This window comes from Tursiops truncatus, chromosome 8 (assembly GCF_011762595.2).
Source record: "Tursiops truncatus isolate mTurTru1 chromosome 8, mTurTru1.mat.Y, whole genome shotgun sequence".
NCBI classification, from domain to species: Eukaryota; Metazoa; Chordata; class Mammalia; order Artiodactyla; family Delphinidae; genus Tursiops; species Tursiops truncatus.
In genome coordinates, this window is record NC_047041.1 from 78,760,077 (window position 1) to 78,780,602 (window position 20,526).

A 20,526-nucleotide genomic window follows, 5' to 3' on the forward strand; every position below is an offset into this window, starting at 1 on the left:
TTTAAGAATTTTCTAGGCTTTCTCTCTTCCTTTTCCTTTAAGTAAGCCATCTATTTGTTTATCTAAACTTAACAAATGTTTATTGCCTGTTATACTCAGCATTGCTGGAAGTCTACATCTGGATTTTCTGTTTTGTCTTATTTATTGTTTCAGACTTGAAGACAGTATTTGTAATAGTCAGGGTTCTCCAGAAAAAAATGGAATCAATAAGATATATACCTATATATTAAGAGATTTATTTTCAAGAGTTGGCACACACATTTGTGGAGGCTAGCAAGTCTGAAGTCTGTCAGGCAGGTAAGCTGGCTGGAGTCTCATATAGGGGTTAAAGCTGTGCGGGTTTTCTTTTTTAACCATTGACTTACGATATTCATTTCTGATATATAACATAATGATTTGATATTTTTATATGTCACAAAATGATTGCCACTGCTGTAGTCTTTTTTTTTAATAGTACAATTACAATTTACTTCATATGGAAGAGGGTCTTTACTCCATGCCACCATTAGCAAAATGTCCACTTTTATTATTTGCTGACAATTTCAAAAGCAGATGAATTTTAGAGGAAGAGTTACCATTTCTTTTTTTGCATTGAAATTTCTCACTGAATGTCAATAGTTTGTCAGCAGAATGCAAACATGAAGACTTCTGACTTAAATCTTTCTTTTTTCTTCTTTTTTTTTGAATTTTATTTTTACTTTTTTAGGCAGCAGGTTCTTACTAGTCATCCATTTTATACACATCAGTGTATACATGTCAATCCCAATCACCCAATTCATCACACCACCACCACCCCCCCAGCTGCTTTCCCCCCTTGGTGTCCATACGTTTGTTCTCTACATCTGTGTCTCTATTTCTGCCTTGCAGACCGGTTCATCTGCACTGCTGTAGTCTTAAGTATTTCTCCTTCCAAGAAACCTTAGTTTTTGCTCTAAAGGCTTTTCAACAGATTGGATGAGATCCCATCCACATTATGGAGAGTAATTTCACTTACTTAAGGTCAACTGATTTTGGATGTTAACTACATCTACAAAATATCTTCACAGCAACATCTAGATTAGTGTTTGATTAAATAACTTGGTACTGTAGCCTAGACAAGTTGACACATAAACTAATCATCACAATATTGTTTATCTGAAAAGTTACTGGAATTGCACCCATCCATCTGAATATGATGAGGCTTACTCATGGAAATGTTTTTAAAGATTCCTGCTAGATTAGATATGTAAATCCTAGCTACTACCTAAAATACTTTACAGGAGGCAGGGTGATAAAGCAAGAAGCTCATGGACCCTCAGAATCAAAAAGGCCACTGTCTCACCTTGGCTTCATTACTTACTGCAGTTTGTTTTGGGAAAAGCCACTTAAACTCAGTCTGTTTCCTGGGCAAATGGCAAAAAACATCTGTCTCACAGGAGAATTAGATAAGTGTTTAGTGAGTTAATGGGTGCTAAGCACCTGGTAGACTTTCTGGTGCACGTTAGATGCTCAATAAATATTAATTCCTATTCCCTTTTCTCCTTTATCCCTTTTTTGAAAACAAAATTTGTTTAGTTACCAATATATTTGTATTCATTTATTCATGTATACATTCAATAAATATTTATTCAGCTCTATGTGACAGGTACTGTTCCAGGTATGAGAGATACAAAAGTGTATCTGTTCTCTTAGAACTTACCTTCTAGTGATGGGACACAGACAATAAACACAATTAAAAAGAAGGATATGAGGTTGATTATGTTATATTAGATAAGTTCTATGGAGAAAAAGTAAAGCAAGGAAGGGGTATAGGGAGAAATGAGTGTTGACGGTGAGAAAAATTTTAGTTTTTAGCCTTACTAAGAAGATTATATGTAAGCAAAGACGTGAAAGAGAAGACAGAACAAATGCTCCATCCTTGAATATCTGTGCTGTGATGGGGAAGGCAGGTGGGACGTTAAGTACAAATGCTTTATGACAGGCATTGTTTGAGGAACAGTAACAAGGCTCTGCTGATGGGAATAGATGATCCAGAAGGAGAGGAGTAGAAGATGGAGTCAGTTAAGTTAGGTGAGGTTTGCTGGGCAAATTTTGAAGGGCTTTGTGAAATAGAAGACCATTAGAAAGTTTTGAGCAGAGGAGGAGTGACATGATCTGATATTTGTGCTACTCAAAAATAAATTATAGGAAACTATAGGAGGAGTTTTTTTAAGAGCATAGACTCAAAGGACGGACTGCATGAGTTCAAATAACTCTGTAATTTATTAACCATGCAACCTTAGGCGAGTGCTTCTTCACATGAAATGGAAATAATAGTAGCATCTACCTCACAGAGTTGTTATGTAAAGTAGCTTGGCACATGTAGAAAGAATCTAACCAGTCTTTGCTATTAGTTTTAATAATAATAAGAGGGTCCATCTGTAATATGACCCATTCCCTGCTAGTGATCTTGAATTGATTCTTAACCTGTTATTGTCATTGATTTAAATGTAAAACTATATTGATAAATTAGAAGGGGTCGCGAGTATGAAGGAAATATGCCGCCGCTTATAATTTGGTGCTTTAGATTTTGAGAGGGTCAGATTTTGAGAGGATCATGTTGATTCCCAGAAAAACAGATTATCTCCTCTGATGATACCAGGGTTTTTTTTTTTTTTTTTTTTTTTTTGGTCAGTGCTGTCATCATTCTTTAACGCAAATAGATTTGAAACTTCTGTGACAAGTTTGACATTTTTTCCGACTTTATCATTTGTATCTAAACTAAGCTTTGGTTCTTATGAGTACTTCTTCATGGTAGCATTCCTTCTGTCATTTCTCCTCATATGAACCCTTCCTTTTCTACCTGTCATTATCCTAGTGCAAGTCCTATACTTCATGGGCTCTCATCTGTTCTTGTGCTTCTTGTCAGTGGAAGTAGTAGGTGTTATTATTATCATCATCATCATCATCATCATTATTATTATTTTTAATCACTCACTATGTGCCAGAAAGTATTCTAAGCAATTTATATACACAAATTTATTTCATTCTCATTGTAATCCTATAAGATCAGTGTTTCTGACTTCATTTTATAACTAAGAGAACTGACTCAGAAAGGTTAAACAACATTATATTCAACCTGGTCTATTTCGTTTTACAAATCCTGTATGCTATACAATGAAATCAGTTAATGATTCAAGAATAATGTTCCATTGCCTTTGTTTCAGATTTTTCCTGCCTCCTGGGACACATTCTTTCCTCTGTTATACTTAGCTAGTTATAATTGAGGTTTGACTTGAGGCCATCTTCTTTGATGAAGGAGACTTTTCAGACCATGACTGCATAGAGTATTATTTGCTTCTGTAAAACATAGTTTCCTCTTTGTTAACATTGACATGTAATTATACACTGGCATTTGGCATGTCTGGAATTTTGTTGGACAAGTGACTTAACTTCTCTGAACCTCAATTTCCTCATGTGTAAATGGAGATAAATATACAATTTTAGTTCACAGTAAAAAATTGGCATGTTTGGAATTTATTTAATCATTTCAGGGATACATGTTTCGTCTCTCCAAGTAGACTGAATGTCCATTAGGACACTAGGAGTATATTTTATAATTCTTTGTATCTACATGTAAAACTTATACTCTAAAATTCTGTATTCTCCATACAGAATTTATACAATAAGTGTGTAATTTTTACTTTATTATCAAGGTAATTAGATAATTGATTTTAATATGACTGTTACTTCTTGTCAGTCAACTGGCCACATTGAAAGTTCTATAAAGTTTTCCTGGTCAGTTAAAAATAGAGAAATTTTGGTTGCTTTGTTTCCAGTAATATGTCAGAATACCAGTGTAGTTAAATTAGCCCCACTGTCCAGTTCATTGTCCCTACCTGGCGTTGTTTATGCACCATGTTTACGCATATGATTAGTAGTGTGATAAAAATTTTTTTAATATTTATTGATTGATTGATTGATTTGGTTGCACCGGGTCTTAGTTGCGGCATGTGGGCTCCTTAGTTGCAGCTCACCATCTCCTTAGTTGTGGCTCACTATCTCCTTAGTTGCGGCATGTGGGCTCCTTATTTGTGGCTCGCGGGCTCCTTAGTTGTGGCATGTGAATGCTTAGTTGTGGCATGCATGTGGGACCTAGTTCCCTGGCCAGGGATGGAACCCAGGCCCCCTGTATTGGGAGCATGGAGTCTTAACCACTGCACCACGGGGAAGTCCCCGTGCGATAAAATTTAAAAGGGCAATAATAAAAATCTTTAAAGGTATTACTATCTGAAAAAGAAAAGTAATAATAGTATTTACATTTTTAAACATTTGCTTTTAAAGAGTAAGTATTTAAAAGATCATCTAGTAAGCTGTATTTTTTTTCAATTTGGGCTGAAGTTTTTAAATTAGTTTTAAGACATAGCAAAGTCAGAGTAATTATGAAATTGTCTTATTTTAGATATATCATAGGTGATTTTTATGGCATTTAAAACTCTTTGAAACTTCTCCCTCTAGAAGTGTTAACATTATCGAGAGGATCCTTTTAAAGATGATCTGCCAACTGAAGGTTCTGTTAGTGTTTCTTCAAACTAGAAGCTGTGAAATGTTTTTTGTATGCTAAATTACTTTTGTATTTAGTATAAATTATTATGGAATTTAGGCCTTTTGTGAATAATTATTTTCTTAATTAAAATACATTTTACTAATATTATTTATGTAGTACTATACCATTTTCAAATTTCCTTCATGCATATTGTCTTATTTGCATATCCTAATAAGGATGTGGTGGACTAAATAAAGTGATGTGAACTAAAATTGTATATTTATCTCCATTTACACATAAGGAAATTGAGGTGCAGAGAAGTTAACTTGCCAACTTTTATGGCAATTAAATAATCGATTCTGGATCAGAAATCAGATATTTTGACCTCCATTCTCTTTCTTTTACACCCTGCTGCTTCATTTAGATCTTGTTTTTCAATTCATGTAATACTTGAAAGTCACAAAAGCAGTTTGTTCTAAAAGTATGTAGATATTTTATTGAACTTGCCTCTTCTAATTATTTTGAATTATTTTAAAGATATTTTCTTGATTATTTTTTCTCTTCCTAACTTGTGAAACTCTTTGTCACTCCTTAAATTTTACTTTCTAACATCTACTCCACACAAGGATTTAATGGTGGTATAGTGTATCCTGAGTCTGAGTCTGAAACTTGTCCAATCTTCAATCACGTGTTTAAACAAGTTAAGGAATATGGAAGTTCCTACACACCTGCCCTTATAGGCGTGCATACACATAGACACATATACGCACAGTGGATTGGACACCAATACTTATATATATAGCTGTGCTTTGACTTGCATAAAATTAATGTTATTTGGAGGCCAAGTAATAGTAAATCTTACCATCATTGGTTTTATTTTAATGGTGATAAGGATTTAATATTAGAACCATGTTGAAACCATCATCAGTAAAATGACTTGTGGCCCCCACCAAAAATTTTTGGGAAGAGCATTTGCTGAACACATCGATGAAAGAGTTCAGTATTGTATTATTTTCGCATTATTTTTCCAAATACTTTAAACAATCTATATACTTAATAATTCTTAGAAGAAAATAACTATCATTCTCAGTAGTTGTGTGGTGTTCCTAGAAAAGTTTGTCCAGAATATGTTATCTGAATTTCTTGATGGTGTTGATTAAAAACTATTTTTCTTATTCAAAAAGATGCAGACAGATTGACATTGTCTGGGCCTGAGACCTTTGTGAAATTAAGCTTATTGAGACCACCTAAGCCATATTATTTTTAGCTGTTTGTGTTAATTCAACCATTGTATCTGAAAACAGATCAAATGGCAGTCCATTGTACAGCACTGGGACTTACGATTGAAATTTATTCCATGTTACAGGTAAGAGTAAAAGCTACTCATCACCAGGAAGGATGAATACTCTAATTATTTAATATAATCGAAGGACGTACTTTACAAAGAAAAGAAAAAATAAGTTTTGTTATGACAAATTAAGATTTCTTTTGTGAATAAGATAGAATTTAAGCTACAAGATGAAATGTCTGCAGAATTTAGGCAGAATGAGTCATCATAGTAACACCAATACTCTTGATAAAATGAGAAAGAAGATAAATTTATTGCAATGCATTGATTGGTTTGTTTGGTATAACTTTTATGTTCTTTTGAGATTTTTTTCCTTTTACATTAGCTCATGTATTAGTTACAAATAAAACAAAATAAGCGTGTAGCAGACGGATACTCAACAGACCTTGACAAGACAATAATAAATCAAGGGGTTTTGTAGGAAAAATGTTTGTTCAGAATGTTAGCTGACTATGAGGTTGGTGGCCTTCTATGTTCACAGTTATATGTTCTAATTTATTTCAGGTCTCCAGATGCATCAGTGTGACAAATGTCTACCTGTCACAGATTAGACAGAAAACATAAGTAAAGCCTGAGAGAAGTTGCTGATAGTCTTGAGTGATTTAAGCACACAACGGTAGAATAATAGTTTGCCTTAGCAATTATGAACATTTCAGTGACATTATAAAGCAGACTACTTTCTAGTAATTTTTTGTCAGAATATCCATTATATCATATCCAAATAACTAGCTCATCTCTCTTAACATTTGCCTCACTGGTTACATCAAAGGAGCTCCCCTCTGTTGCCTTTGGTAAATGTATGCCAGGAGCACTGTATTTGGGGCACAAATTTCCAAAGGCTGCATAGTATAATTTGGATATATAATGAAAATAATTTATCTTACTCTTTTTTTCCATGTATCAATGTTTTTGATTAGGATGAGCTTTTAAAAATACAATTAAAACTTAATGTTCTTTAAGCATTTTCAGGAACCAGACTTCTTGCTCCCTCTATGGATTATTTCTATTATAATTGGGCCTATTACATTTGTATGCTTTTTTTTTATTCTCTTCAAAATCTCTGTTCAGCCATGTCCCTCACTTCACTGTTTCAAGATTACTACAAAGAGTTATTCTATTCCTATATGAAATTCTTAAACCTCTTTGTTCTTTCTATCATGCTGCCTGTATCTTCACATACTTTTAGTTTTCTCTCTTCTGGAGTAAGAAGTTGTTCCTTGGCCTTTCTAACACTAACTGGGAGGTGGCAGGGCATGGAGAGGCAGTGTGGAAGGGAGGGAAAAGAAATGCTTATTTCTGCCTCTATCTCTAATTGTACCACCCATTCATATTTTCCAAAATAAATGGCTCCAACACACTCATCTGTTGTAAAGTGGAGTTGTTTTACCTAACGTACAGGCCGTGGTAAGAATTAAACTAGATCAAGTTTTTAAAGTGTGTGGCATAGTTAGCACTGGCACGTAATTGCATAATAAATGGTGTCTGTTATCCTCTTAGTTACCTAGATAGCATGCTTTGTGATCATTTAAACAATTTTTCTTACTTCTCCACTCACCACATCTAGTTACTATTTTACCTCTATAAAAAAAGCAAATTAGTAGTACAGGTTCAGGAGAGAGAATTGTTTTTGAAATCAGGTTTCATCATTCATTAGCTGTGCCTCAGACAACTTACCTAGCCCTCTCTAAACCTCCCCTTTCTCTTCTGTAAAATAGTATTATAATAATAATAGTAACTTGGCTCAGAGTGTGGTTTTGAGAATCACGTTCAATTAACTAAATGTGTATGTGTGTATATTTATGCCTCTTTATAAAATGAATGAATAATACAGATAAAATGTTTAGCACCACGTTTTGCATAAAATAAGCATGAAATAAACGTGCATACATTTGTTATCACTCTCCATTCCTATTGCCAGTTCAAGCTTTTATGTCCTCTTACCTGGGTGCTCTACACCAGGTCACCACTATATTCTCACACTGTACCATCCATCTAGTACTGTTGGCAGTTAAATTATTATTATTATTTATTTATTATTATTATTTTTTTAACATCTTTATTGGAGTATAATTGCTTTACAATGGTGTGCTAGTTTCTGCTTTATAACAAAGTGAATCAGTTATACATATACATATGTTCCCATATCTCTTCCCTCTTGCGTCTCCCTCCCTCCCACCCTCCCTATCCCACCCCTCTAGGTGGTCACAAACCACGAAGCTGATCTCCCTATGTTATGTGGCTGCTTCCCACTAGCTATCTAGTTTATGTTTGGTAGTGTATATATGTCCATGCCACTCTCTCACTTTGTCATAGCTTACCCTTCCCCTTCCCCACATCCATGGGAATAAATTATTTTTTGTATGTTAAAAAAGGAAGTCTTCAAAGCTGTCCAGTGTCTAACAAATATGGTGTAAATTACTTACCCTAGCCATTTAGGACTGCTGCAGTTTGATTTTACACTACCTTTCCTGCATGAGCTCCTAGTTTGTCTATCTTACATTGCTACTACAAGGATTAAGAGAGGGTACATACTGCAAAAATTAAAACAGTATCTGGAACATACATGAAAGTTGTTCATTTTTCTGTTTCTCTCTTCTCCCTTTTTATCCTTTCCACCCTCTTCTTTTAATAAATCCTGGATTCCAATCAAACTTGCTCTCCTTATATCTGACATATCCTTTCCTATGTCTATGCCTTTTTTAAGTTCTAATTCTCCTTGTTTTTATTTATCCAGCAGATATTTATTGGTTATATTCTGTGCGTTATTAATTGTTTGGCACCAGGGACACAAATGTTTAGGGCATCTTTCAGAGGTTATTCTAAAAAGAAAGGACAGTATGTTAGAGATACTCAGGCTTCCAGGCTGAAAACTACATGAGAGCAGGACCCATGTCTATTTCGGCCTGCTATTGTATTTCTAACTCTTGGAATAGAGCTGTGGACATATTAGGATTCTCGTAATTGTTTGGGAATAAAATTTGAGAGAGATGGAACAAGGAAAAATGGGAGAGAAGGCATGAGGCAGCTTGGCATGTTTGATTATTGCACATACTTCTGTATAGTTAGAGAATATGTCGTAAAATTCATGTCTGGGAGTAGTGAGAGATCATGTTGGAAAGAAATGAGGAGGCCAGAATATGAAGAAGATTGTCCATTTTGCCTAGAAGTTTGGACTCTATCATGTAGTTTTGGAAAGCCTGTGAGACGGTTTAAGTAGGAATTTCACATGCTACAATTTTATTTTAGAAAGGATATCCTGTTAATGGTGTAGCGAGAAGAATTAGAAGTGAGATTAGAGGTATGGATATGAGTTGTGATGCTACTGCAGTAATAAAGCAAAGAAATATGGGGGCCTGAATTGAAAAAGTGAGTGGAAAGATTTAAGATATATTTGTATGGTAAAATCAACTGGACTTGGTAACGAATTTGATTTAGAAAATATGGAGGGTGAGAAGAAAGGGTGAGCTCTGAGTTCTGCCCAGCCTTCAAGGCCCAGCTGAATTGTAACCTACTTCAATTTCATTCATCTCACTACTGATTAAAATTAATATTTTTTTACTCCTTGTAAAATATTATATACACCTTTCTTATATTGTTGATTTCTTTTTACTAATAATTATTTGTGTGAATGTCTAAATTCTCTCACCAAACTGGAAGGCTCATAACTTATTATCTTTGTATTACCTTCTATGGCCTTATCTATATTGGATGTTCTGTAAATATACAGGTTATTAATTAATGCCATGCATTTTAATTTAATTACCTCCTGAAAAAACTCTAGAAAGTTAAGTATATGCCTAAGACATTTCAGTATTTCAAAATGAAGCTAGTTACAAATAGGTGAAGTTTAACTAAAATTCTTTCAAAAGAACTTTCATTCGAAAAATTCAAAATTAATAATTGCCAGAAAAGAAAATATTCATAGGAAGAAATTTTAAAGTGAAATAAGGCCATATTGTTTCCAAATTCAGATGAGAACTTTTGCACATGGGCTTCCTGGTGGCGCAGTGGTTGAGAGTCCGCCTGCTGATGCAGGGGGACGCGGGTTCACGCCCCGGTCCGGGGGGGATCCCACGTGCCGCGAAGCGGCTGGGCCTGTGAGCCGTGGCCACTGGGCCTGCATGTCTGGAGCCTGTGCTCCGCAGTGGGAGAGGCCACAACAGTGAGAGGCCCGCGTACCACAAAAAAAAAAAAAAAAAAAAAAAAAAAAAAAAAAAAAATCTTGCACAGATTGGAAATGACTAATCAACATTAGAAAAATGTAATTGGAAGATATGCCCTCATAGTGTTCATGGCCAAAAATGTTTTCCTGTCCAATTTTAACAGTGTTGTTCCAGTGTGAAAATTTCAATGGTTAGAGGTCTTGTATTGGGAAAAACAAATCATTTAAACATCTAGTCTATGCAGGGTGATCTTGGGCAAATCCCTTGATTTCTGTCAGTCTCCCCACTTCAGAGAGCAGCCTTAGCTGTCTTAAAGGATATCACATTTGAGAAGTATAAAAGGGATATAGATATAATCTAGAAAGACAGAGTGGTATATAATGACAGAATTAAATTTGGATTAGTTTTATAGGCCTTCTAGCTTTAATCACCCATGAGTCTATGATTTTAGGTGTTTTAATTTTTTGTTTTTAATTTCAAGATCAATTTGAAAACTGTAACCTGTCAAGAAGTCGGTCTTCACCAGTTGCTATTACACATAATGGGCAGACACTTTTTTCAGGCCACATATAAAACATAATTGTCTTTGGAATTTAATTCTACAGATTTATCATCATAAAGTCTTAAAATTAAAATGGTACAACAGTGGTTGTTTTTAACTGTGTTGGAGGCTTAAGGTGCAGAATTCCCACTTGTATATATCTTCATATTAAGAAAATGCTTTTCCAAAGAACGATTGTTTTTATTTCAGGGTGATTATATAATTTCAGTGGGGGAGTATTATGAGATGAAGTGGAAAGAGCACAGGATCTGAGTTTTAATACTAGCTTTGCCCTCAACTAGCTACCAGCTACCTTCTTGGGCCTTGGTCTCCTCATAAGTAAAATGAGGAGGTGGAATAGTCTGTTATGTCCCTCTGAGCTCTGAAATTCTGTGTCTGTACCATGTCCATATCAGATCCACAGCTATAGCTCAACTATTCAAGTGTGACTCATCATGGTGAAAAGTAAAATCTAATTTTTTCTATGATATTTAGAAGACCATGGGATAAAATGTCATTTAGTTGTATTTGATTAAAAGAGCTAACATAAGATAAGAAATGTTCATTTTCTTATTTCAAATGTAAAGGAGACTGATCAGCAAATAAAAACATGGTGCTATAGAGTTATATAATTACAGATCATTATTAATGTTTTGAAAAAGTTCTGTTCATTAATGAATCAACTGCTAATATTAGGAATACACTGACGTTAAATGACTTAGAAGTTGGGCATCTTGTGACTATTTTATGTGATCCTATCATAATGAGTCTTACATCTTGAATTCATATGCACAAATGAGTGTTGCAATCTTTATCATAGTTACATTGGGAGACTGAGCTCTTTTTTCATATCACATCATTAAATATACACTAAACACCTACTACTGTGCACTGATGCTACCATATTGAATTGGAGGCAGTGTTGGAGAATTATCGTGATGAATCCTCTGCCTCAAATGCTAGTTTTTATTTTCTTTAAATCACCTTCATTTTGATTTTGATCCCCAGTCTCCCTGTGCTGAGAAGCCATCAATTTCACTTATCCCCCAGACTCCGCACACCATCCAGAGCTATGCAGAGACCCTGCACCTTCTTACTCACTTCATGTCACATTTAATTTCTCCTAAGATGCCTTTTGTTTTAACCTTTGTAGACCCTCTGGGACCAAAGGTTCTGCTTCTTCCGTGCCATAGAGAGGCATGGAAATCTCTGGTAACATTGGGAAGCCTGTGATTGAGGGTCCTTCCCCTTCAGTCCATCATCTAGCCAGCTGCTCTGAGATCTTACCACCTGTCAGTCACTTTATTGGTCCTGCGCCTTTCTGGAATTTGTTCATCTTCTCCGTCTCTCCTCTACTCAATTTCAAAGAAGTCTCTCATCTCTTTTCCTTAAAGAAACCACCTACCCAGGGTAACTAGCATTATCTCTTTCTGAACTGTGTTTTTGTTTGTAACTAAAAGATACAAAAGTGGTTGTTGGGCTTCCCTGGTGGCGCAGTGGTTGAGAGTCTGCCTGCCGGGGACACGGATTCGTGCCCCGGTCCGGGAAGATCCCACATGCCGCGGAGCGGCTGGGCCCGTGAGCCATGGCCGCTGAGCCTGCGCGTCCGGAGCCTGTGCTCCGCAACGGGAGAGGCCACAACAGTCAGGGGCCCGCGTACCGCAAAAACAAACAAAAAACAAACAAACAAGCAAAAGTGGTTGTCTTCAAATGATAGGAAAGATAGAAAGTTTTTTCTTTCGTCAATACAAAAATCCTCAAAGAACGTACATTCTATAGCTCTAGATACCTAGGCATCTTCTTGAAACAGAAGAGGAACAGAGAGAGAGGAAGAGGGAGAAAGAGAGAGAGATAAAGATACAGAAAGATGGCTTTTCAAGAGCCTTAATTCCGGTGGGAATGGGTCATCTATGAAACACTAAACTTTTGTTGTATAATTTTTGTAAAGCCATCTCTGCCATGATTCTTTCTTATACCATCCCTATTTTTTCTTATTTATTGTTTCACTCCCTCCCTCCCTCCCTTCTTTATTTTTTTTTCAGAAAAATCACAGAATTCAGAGTTGGTGAGACCTTGTTTAGAATTCTCTTTCCCTCACTTACTATTAATATGATCTTAAGTCACATTATCTTTCTGAACCTGAGTTTTTTATTTGTAAAAATGGGAATAATGCCACTTTTCCATACTCTGTTACAGAGTATTTGTTAGACCAAGTAGGAAAACATTAATGCTTGGAAAGTCATAAAGCAGTGTGCAGATATAGACTCTGTTGACTTAATGCAGAGTCAGTGGGAGAAAGAACACGGGTTTTAGAACCAGGTACACCTGTATTCAATTCTTACATTTGCCATTTACTAGCTTAGTGTAATTTTAGTTTCTGTGTATGTAAAATTTACTAACACCTACTTCATTGTTTTAAGGAAGAAATAAGATAACCTTTATAAATATCTGAGGTAAACAAGGGTACATTTTATCCCCATTTCTTAGATAAAGCAGTTGAATCTCAGAGAGTTAAAATGATTTGGCCAGGGTTATAAAGGTGATGAGAGAAATTACCAGAAAAAACTCTTGGTATCATATGGGTTAGGCTTTTTAGATAAATTATATCAGGTAATTTCAAAGAAAGAATTCCATATATGTTTGGAGCATAAGATAAACATTTGCATATATACATAGTTGAGATTCATAAAAGGATTATTTTGAAACATTCAGTTATGTTGTTCTTGTGCATTTGTTAAGCAAAAAAATCATCCAGTCGCCTTATTTTATTATCAAGTTTTACAAATTAAAAAATGTGGTCTTATGTCAAGTTAGTGATCCAGGAGAGTGGAAAAACTAATTGGCTCCCTTTTCAATTGTAGTGCTGGGTGACTCATAAGGCCTAGATGTCACTTACTATATTTGATGGACAGTGTACATTAGAATTTTTTTGTTTTGTTTTGTTTTGTTTTGTTTTGCGGTACGCGGGCCTCTCACTGTTGTGGCCTCTCCCGTTGCGGAGCACAGGCTTCGGACGCGCAGGCTCAGCGGCCATGGCTTACGGGCCTAGCCGCTCCGCGGCATGTGGGATCTTCCCAGACCGGGGCACGAACCCGTGTACCCTGCATCGGCAGGCGGACTCTCAACCACTGCGCCACCAGGGAAGCCCCATTAGAATTTTAAAAATGGAAGTCGATGGCTCCAATCACCTATTAACCCAGGACATATTGTGGGGTTCAGTTCTAGTTTCATAAATCCCATTTGTCTCCCACTTTTTGCTTTGTTTTACACTTGACTGGTAATAATAGATTATTTTTTTCCTGTGGAAACTTCCTTGATTGTCAGTACATCTCCAAGGGCATAATCATGATATATTAAAAAAATAATCATGTAAATTATAATCATCTCACATTTTCCAGAATATTTTTAATCATAAGGATTTTTCTTTTTAAATATTGATTGGGACTTTCCTGGCTTGGGATAAGGTAATCATATGCAAATTATTTTATTTGATATATTCTTAGTTTAAATCCAGGGCTATATAAGACTTGATATTGGGGCATAATAAGAAAGTGGTATATACTTTTGCCTGGAAAAGTTCTTTGTTTAAGTCATGCTAAACCTCTAGCAATTTTAAAACTGAGGCAAGCTATGGTAGAAGATTTTTACCCTCATAGATGCATAAAGTAAGTATACAGACTGGGAGAGGAAATTATTCAATCTTGAGATTAAATATGTACTCCTAACAGCCATTCCAATAATAAGACTTTAAGTGTTGTTTTAAAGTTACTGTTTAAAAAGATGAAAAATATATGTAGCCATACCTTTTGTGCTGACAGTGATAGAAGTGCAAGGTTAAGTTATACTAAAAAATTTATGTTAAGAAGCAGTGCTTGTATCATTTTTTTTAACCACATTTACATCTTATATTTTACATCCCTCCTCTTCTCAATTTTGATCAGAAGATTTCCTCCATATTATTCTTTGAATAGTAGGCTAACTTTTCTGAGTACATGATCAGAGGACAGGACTCAGCATGGTAGCTTATAGTCAAAAAAAAAAAAAAAAAATCAAAGCATAATTGTGCCTTGTCTCTGACCACTCTCCCTGAAATAAGTTGTAACATTCAGGGCAGGGAAATGTTCAAATCCATTACAGGAATTTCCTTTGTGCAATGTACACATGAACTTTTAAAAAGTTATATGTTTAAATATTTTTAACAGTCTGACTTATTGTGTATGTTATTTGTCACAGTATTCAGTATTATTGGAATAATTGTTTTTATTTTCATCATACCAGTGAGGCTTATTCAGAGAGCACATTAAACTAAGAGCGTAACTTTGAGAGGATGTGCTGAGTGTCTTGACTTCCAAACCAACTACAATCAACTACCTTGTTTACATTTACGTTTCTTATGGTCCAGGTCTAGTTTCTTGCCCAACGGCCAGCTGGCTTTTTTTTTTTTTTAAGTGGGCCAGCATTGTTTTCTTAAGTGTGGCCAAATAAAATAGCTAAGAAATAGATTCAGATCCAATTAACTTCATTGTGTATCTTCAATGATCCAAGCATTTAAACATATGTACTCCCATACCTTGTATCCTGTTATCCTGGCAAATCTTTTACTACCAAAAGTGTTTTGGTTTAGATGAGAAATTATATGTCACCTTACCAATTAGGCAGGTATTGGGGTATATTCTTCTAGACCTTCTTTTTCTTTTTAAACTCTGGAGAAATCTAAAAACCCTGGAATTTTAAATGACTTTTCCAAAGCTATGTAGCTACTTGGTGGCAAGGCTATAATTTATCCCAGGTGTTTTGACTTAAGCCCTGGGCTTTTTCAGGTCTGATTTGTTAATTAAATATTTGTCCTATGACTACTGTTAGGTATAATCTCTTTCTCTCTCTCTCTCTCGCTCGCTCGCTCTCTCTCTCGCTCTCTCTCTCGCTCTCTCGCTCTCTCTGTATTCTTGAATATTTTTATGTTTAATATAAAGCATTTAGAGAACTTGAGATAAAGTGAGCCACACCAATTGTAAGCTGTCTCCAAATGATGAGAAATTGTTGGAAATACCATTTTTAGTCAGGTGCTTGAAAGCAGTAAAAAGCTAGTAGCACAACACTGTGGCTAGTTTGAACTTATGGAGGGAAGTGCAAATTTGCCTTGAATTGGCCAGCCTGTGACAAAGATTATCATTTTGCTGTTACTCTGACAAATTCTTTTGGACTGATCACTCATAATTGATCCAGACCTCATGTACAACAAATTGAACTCTAGGCAAAAAAAAAAAAAAAAAAAAAGTAATTTGTTTTTCTATTTGGTATCAGCTCTGAAAAGCATTATGTGTGTCTAGAAATAAGGTAGCTGGCAAGAATAAACTTTGCTCATGCTAAGTGGTAATTTTCTTTTTCTGTGTTGGCTAGTTTTTTCTAGATATGACATTTGGTTCAGGAGGACACACAAGAGCCATTCTACAGAAGGAGTCAGATATTACTCTGTATGCCTTAGACAGAGACCCAACAGCTTATGCAATAGCTGAACAGCTTTCAGAATTGTACCCGTAAGTAATACACTTGTATAGTTACTTAATTTTGTTGCTATGTTTTATGGAGCTTAGTTTACCATCTTGGAATTTGTTCTCCCTTGTATGATACTATACGTCACTCCACTAAGTATTTCCTCCCTTTTTATCCAGAAAGAATTGATGTAAATGATATTTTTAGAATCACTCAAAATAATGATGTTACTGCATTTATCCTTTGTAAGTAAGTATAAATACAAAAACTTATTTTTGGTTAAAATTTGAAAATGTGTTGAAATCCATCCATGAATAGTATTTTGACAAATAACCCATACTTTAAAAACATTTTTAAAGTACTTTATGAGTTACAGTTTCTCAGAATTTAGTGGAGTAAATACATATGTAAAAATTCTGTAGAATTCTGTAGAATTCATGAAACAATAATGCAATTGCTTTCTTTGAAATCTTTCTGAAATTCATAAGTAAATGTAGAGCACTCTATCCATTTATCAGAATTAGTGAGCATTTACTAGAGAACTTTTAAAAAATATAAAGTTATTGTCTTCATGAGTTGTAAAAGCATCTTCCTTTAGAGAAAAAATTTTGAATTAATGAGTATGTCCATGTGCTATGTTGTTTAGAACACACCAGCCTGAAAAAGAAAAATATCTTGGAATTAAGATGGCTATCTCCAAATATGTAAAGGGCTATTTTCTGTAATGGGGAATTGTTCTACTATGTGAGGCTCCAGAGACTGAAATCAACAAAATAGATGAGAATTTTAGAGGTAAAGTTTGACTTGACTATCCAACAAAGAAAAGATCTCTTTGGTGAAGTAGCAAAAGTATGACCATAGAAAAGTTTAATCACAGACTAAAGGTAGAAAGTTGGATTACTAATCTAGAGTAGTCTTTTTCATCCTCTCTCAGGTCCCAGACTCTGCAAATCCATCAATGTGATTAAGTATCCCAATAAAAGTGTAAATAAATATACCTAGATTTTTGTCTGCAAGATCACAGTGTTTATGGAGTCCCTGGAAACCCATTTGACCCCAGGTTCTTTATTTCTAAGAAAATATGAAGATGTGGTTTAGTTCCAGAGTAGTTTTTTCTTTTTTTTTAATCTTTCTGTCATTTTAAGCAACGTAACTTAGATGCACCTTCTTTAAGAAGGTCTTGTACTAGGGCATTCATATTTGTGAAACTTCTTAGGAGTTCACTTGATTATGACCTGAACATTTATAGAATGAGTATAGGTCTCCATTATATTTCACTATCATAGACAACCTGAATTTTCTTAGATATTATTGTTTCTAAAGGCAGTGATTCCCAAGGTCTCTTATTCTTTCAAACACCCTAGTTTCTTAAATGGAGCTTAAAATTATCAATTTTATCAGGCGTAATTTTTTACCTAACAGGAATCTTGAGGCTCTGTATTCTCTTCAGCTTACATATGTGGAAACTATTAGCTACACATATTAAAGGTATACATGTCTTAATAGAGATGGGATGAATTTCACCCATCACCCAATAATCTCATTTTATTAAATTATACTATCTTGTCTCAAATCTTACTGAGATATATTTAGTTCATCGACAAAATAATTCCTTTGCCTAACCTAATAACTTAATTAAAGAACAATAAGATAAAATAAAGGAGGAAGAGGTAATTAATACAGATAAAAGCTGGAATCAAAGAAACTGAAAAACAAAAAAACAAAAAAAAAGAAAAAAAGGAGAAAGAAATCCCAAGAGATCATTCTTTGCATTCTTTGAAAATAGCAAAATCCTTTTTCACACTGATTGTTAAAGGAAAAAGAGAGCGAAAATATATGCTTAAGTTTGAGAGAGAAGACCAACCAGAGACACAAGGTAAATTATAAGATGATACTACTGTAATTCTGTGGCAACATGTGAAACCTAGATAAATGAATGATGTCCTAGCAAAATATAAATTATTAAAATTGACTCAATAATTATAAAACTTTAATAGGTTATTACCATAAAAGAGATTAGAAAGGTAACTAAAGTACATAGAAGAATGTACAGTGATCAGATTTGCAATTGTTATCTAACTTTTATAAAGAATAGGAAAGGGACTTCCCTGGTGGTGCAATGCTTAAGAATCCGCCTGCTAATGCAGGGGATGTGGGTTCGATCCCTGGTCTGGGAAGATCCCACATGCCGCGGAGCAACTAAACCCATGTGCCACAACTACTGAGCCTGCGCTGTAGAGCCCGCGAGCCACAACTACTGAGTTGGCATGCCACAACTACTGAAGCCCACGTGCCTAGAGCCTGTGCTCTGCCACCACACTGAAAAGCCTGCACACTGCCATGAAGAGTAGCCCCCACCTGCCGCAACTAGAGAAAGCCTGCGCACAAAGCAAAGAAGCAAAGAAGACCCAACGCAGCCAAAAATAAATAAATAAATTAAAAGAAAATAGGAAAGAGCGTTGCCTTTTATGCTAGTCCTGACCATGGTAAATAAAGAAAGCTCTTAAAATTCATTTTATATTGAATCCAGCATTAATACCTAATTCTGCTAGAGATAGTATAAAAGGAAAAAGAGAAAAAGTCCAACCTCACTGAAGTATATAAATGCAGAATTCAAAATGCAATACTAGCATATCTAATTCACCCTTCATTTAGTTAAAAGGATAATAAAAGAATAATACCTATGGCCTAATAGGGTTTAATTCAAGAATACAAGGATGGCTCCATATCAGATAGTCAATCAATGATAGGTTGATAAGCATCACAATGATCAGCTAGCTGTTCGTATTAAAATCTCTAAGTTAAATGGAAATATAAGTCAACTACTTAAACGTAAAATATCCTATTAACCAAGGACAAATAGCAGTTATTTTCTCAAAAGGTGAAATACTATAACAATCTAGTCAAAAATCAGGTTGTAAATATGGATTAACTTCTATATATATTTTAATCAGTATTTTTGGAAGGTCTGGCAGATGTAATTAAAAAACTAAAGAAAGGTTAAAATAGTCTTTTTTTTAATAATGATTTGACTGAATACTTAAAAACCCAAAAGGACTTGTAAAATTAATAAGATGATACAAAATGGTTAGATAAAAATTTAAAAATCTACTCAAGTAGTAAATACCTAGAAAGGGAAGTGGGAAAAAAGTATTCCATTCTTAAAAGCACCTAAAACTTTATAAAATAGTTATAAATTTAGCAAGAAAGACACATTTCCAAATAAAAATAAACCTATATAATTCTATTGAAGGACGTAAAAGACCTGAACAAAAGAGAAAGCATATGTGTTTGGGGGTAAAACAAATTACTATTATAAAAGAAGGCCAATTCTCCCCAAATTCATATATGTATTTATTGTAATTCCAGGAAGTATATTAATTGATTTCACCTTAACTGATGTGTGTTTTTTTTAACTTAGGTAATATAATGTTGAGTAGATATGGGGGGAAGAGTGACAAGGTCTTCTGGGAAAAAGAAAAAATTGAGAGGAAACTTGCCTTACCAGATGTCAGATCACACTATAAAGTCACTGTAGTGAAATCAATATTATACTGGCATAAGAATAGGCAAGTAGGTTAGTGGAGCAGAGAATCTAGATATAGATTCTACTACATAAAAGAATTTAATAGAAGATAAAGGTGTTTTAATTCATTGAGAAAATAGTGCATTATTAAATAAATGGTGTTGGTACAATGCATATCAAACTTGAAGAAAATAAAATGGACCCCTATTTTAAATCAGATTCAAAAGTAATTTCCAGATAGAGTAAAAATGTATGAAAAAATTGAAAATAAAAGTCCTATTAGAAAATTGAGGAGATTATATATACAATCTAAAGGTAAGAAACTGTCTTAGTTGAGACTTGAAATCATAAATCTATAAAAATAAATAACAGAAATATCTATTTATATAAAAATTTAAAAAATATATGGCAAAAATCGTATGGTAAAATTTCCAAACAGTTAACTTAGAGAAGATATATTAGTAATATGGAGGATAGGAAAAGGAATGATATTATAGAAGAGGAAAAATACATTTTTTCTAAGTTCTCAACTGGGATCCCTGTAACAAAAGGCAGATTAATAAGAGAAAAGCATATAAATTTATTTAAGTTTTACATGACTCATGAGACTTCATGAGGAAATGAAGACCCAAAGATAACAGTAAAACTGGAGCATTTTTATATTAGATTTGATGAAGAGTGGAAAGTTACAGAAAAATATGATAGGACAAAGGGTATGAGCTAATGATAGTAATGTGGGCAAAATTTAGCAAGTCCCATTTATTTAGATTCCTCTCGTCCCTTCATTTTCAGAGATAAGGAAGCTTTTTTGGGTTTAGGCAGGCATCTGCCTAATGGATAAATGGATGGATGGATGGTTTGTTGGAAGGATTGACAAATTAGATAAATTGATTATCTTCTTAAAAATACATATGTAGGGCTTCCCTGGTGGCGCAGTGGTTGAGAGTCCGC

The 20,526-nt window shown here is 34.6% G+C and overlaps 1 protein-coding gene across 8 annotated transcripts in view; it reads left to right on the forward strand.

Annotated features, from left to right (window-relative positions):
- METTL15 (methyltransferase 15, mitochondrial 12S rRNA N4-cytidine) overlaps positions 1-20,526 on the forward strand; it is a 247,242-nt gene that overhangs the window by 71,847 nt on the left and 154,869 nt on the right. For all 8 annotated transcript variants that reach the window (XM_073808727.1, XM_073808726.1, XM_073808728.1 and 5 more), the window contains one exon: positions 15,957-16,093. In XM_073808727.1, the coding sequence (XP_073664828.1) occupies positions 15,957-16,093 (137 nt within the window). The remainder of the gene's footprint in view (positions 1-15,956; positions 16,094-20,526) is intronic.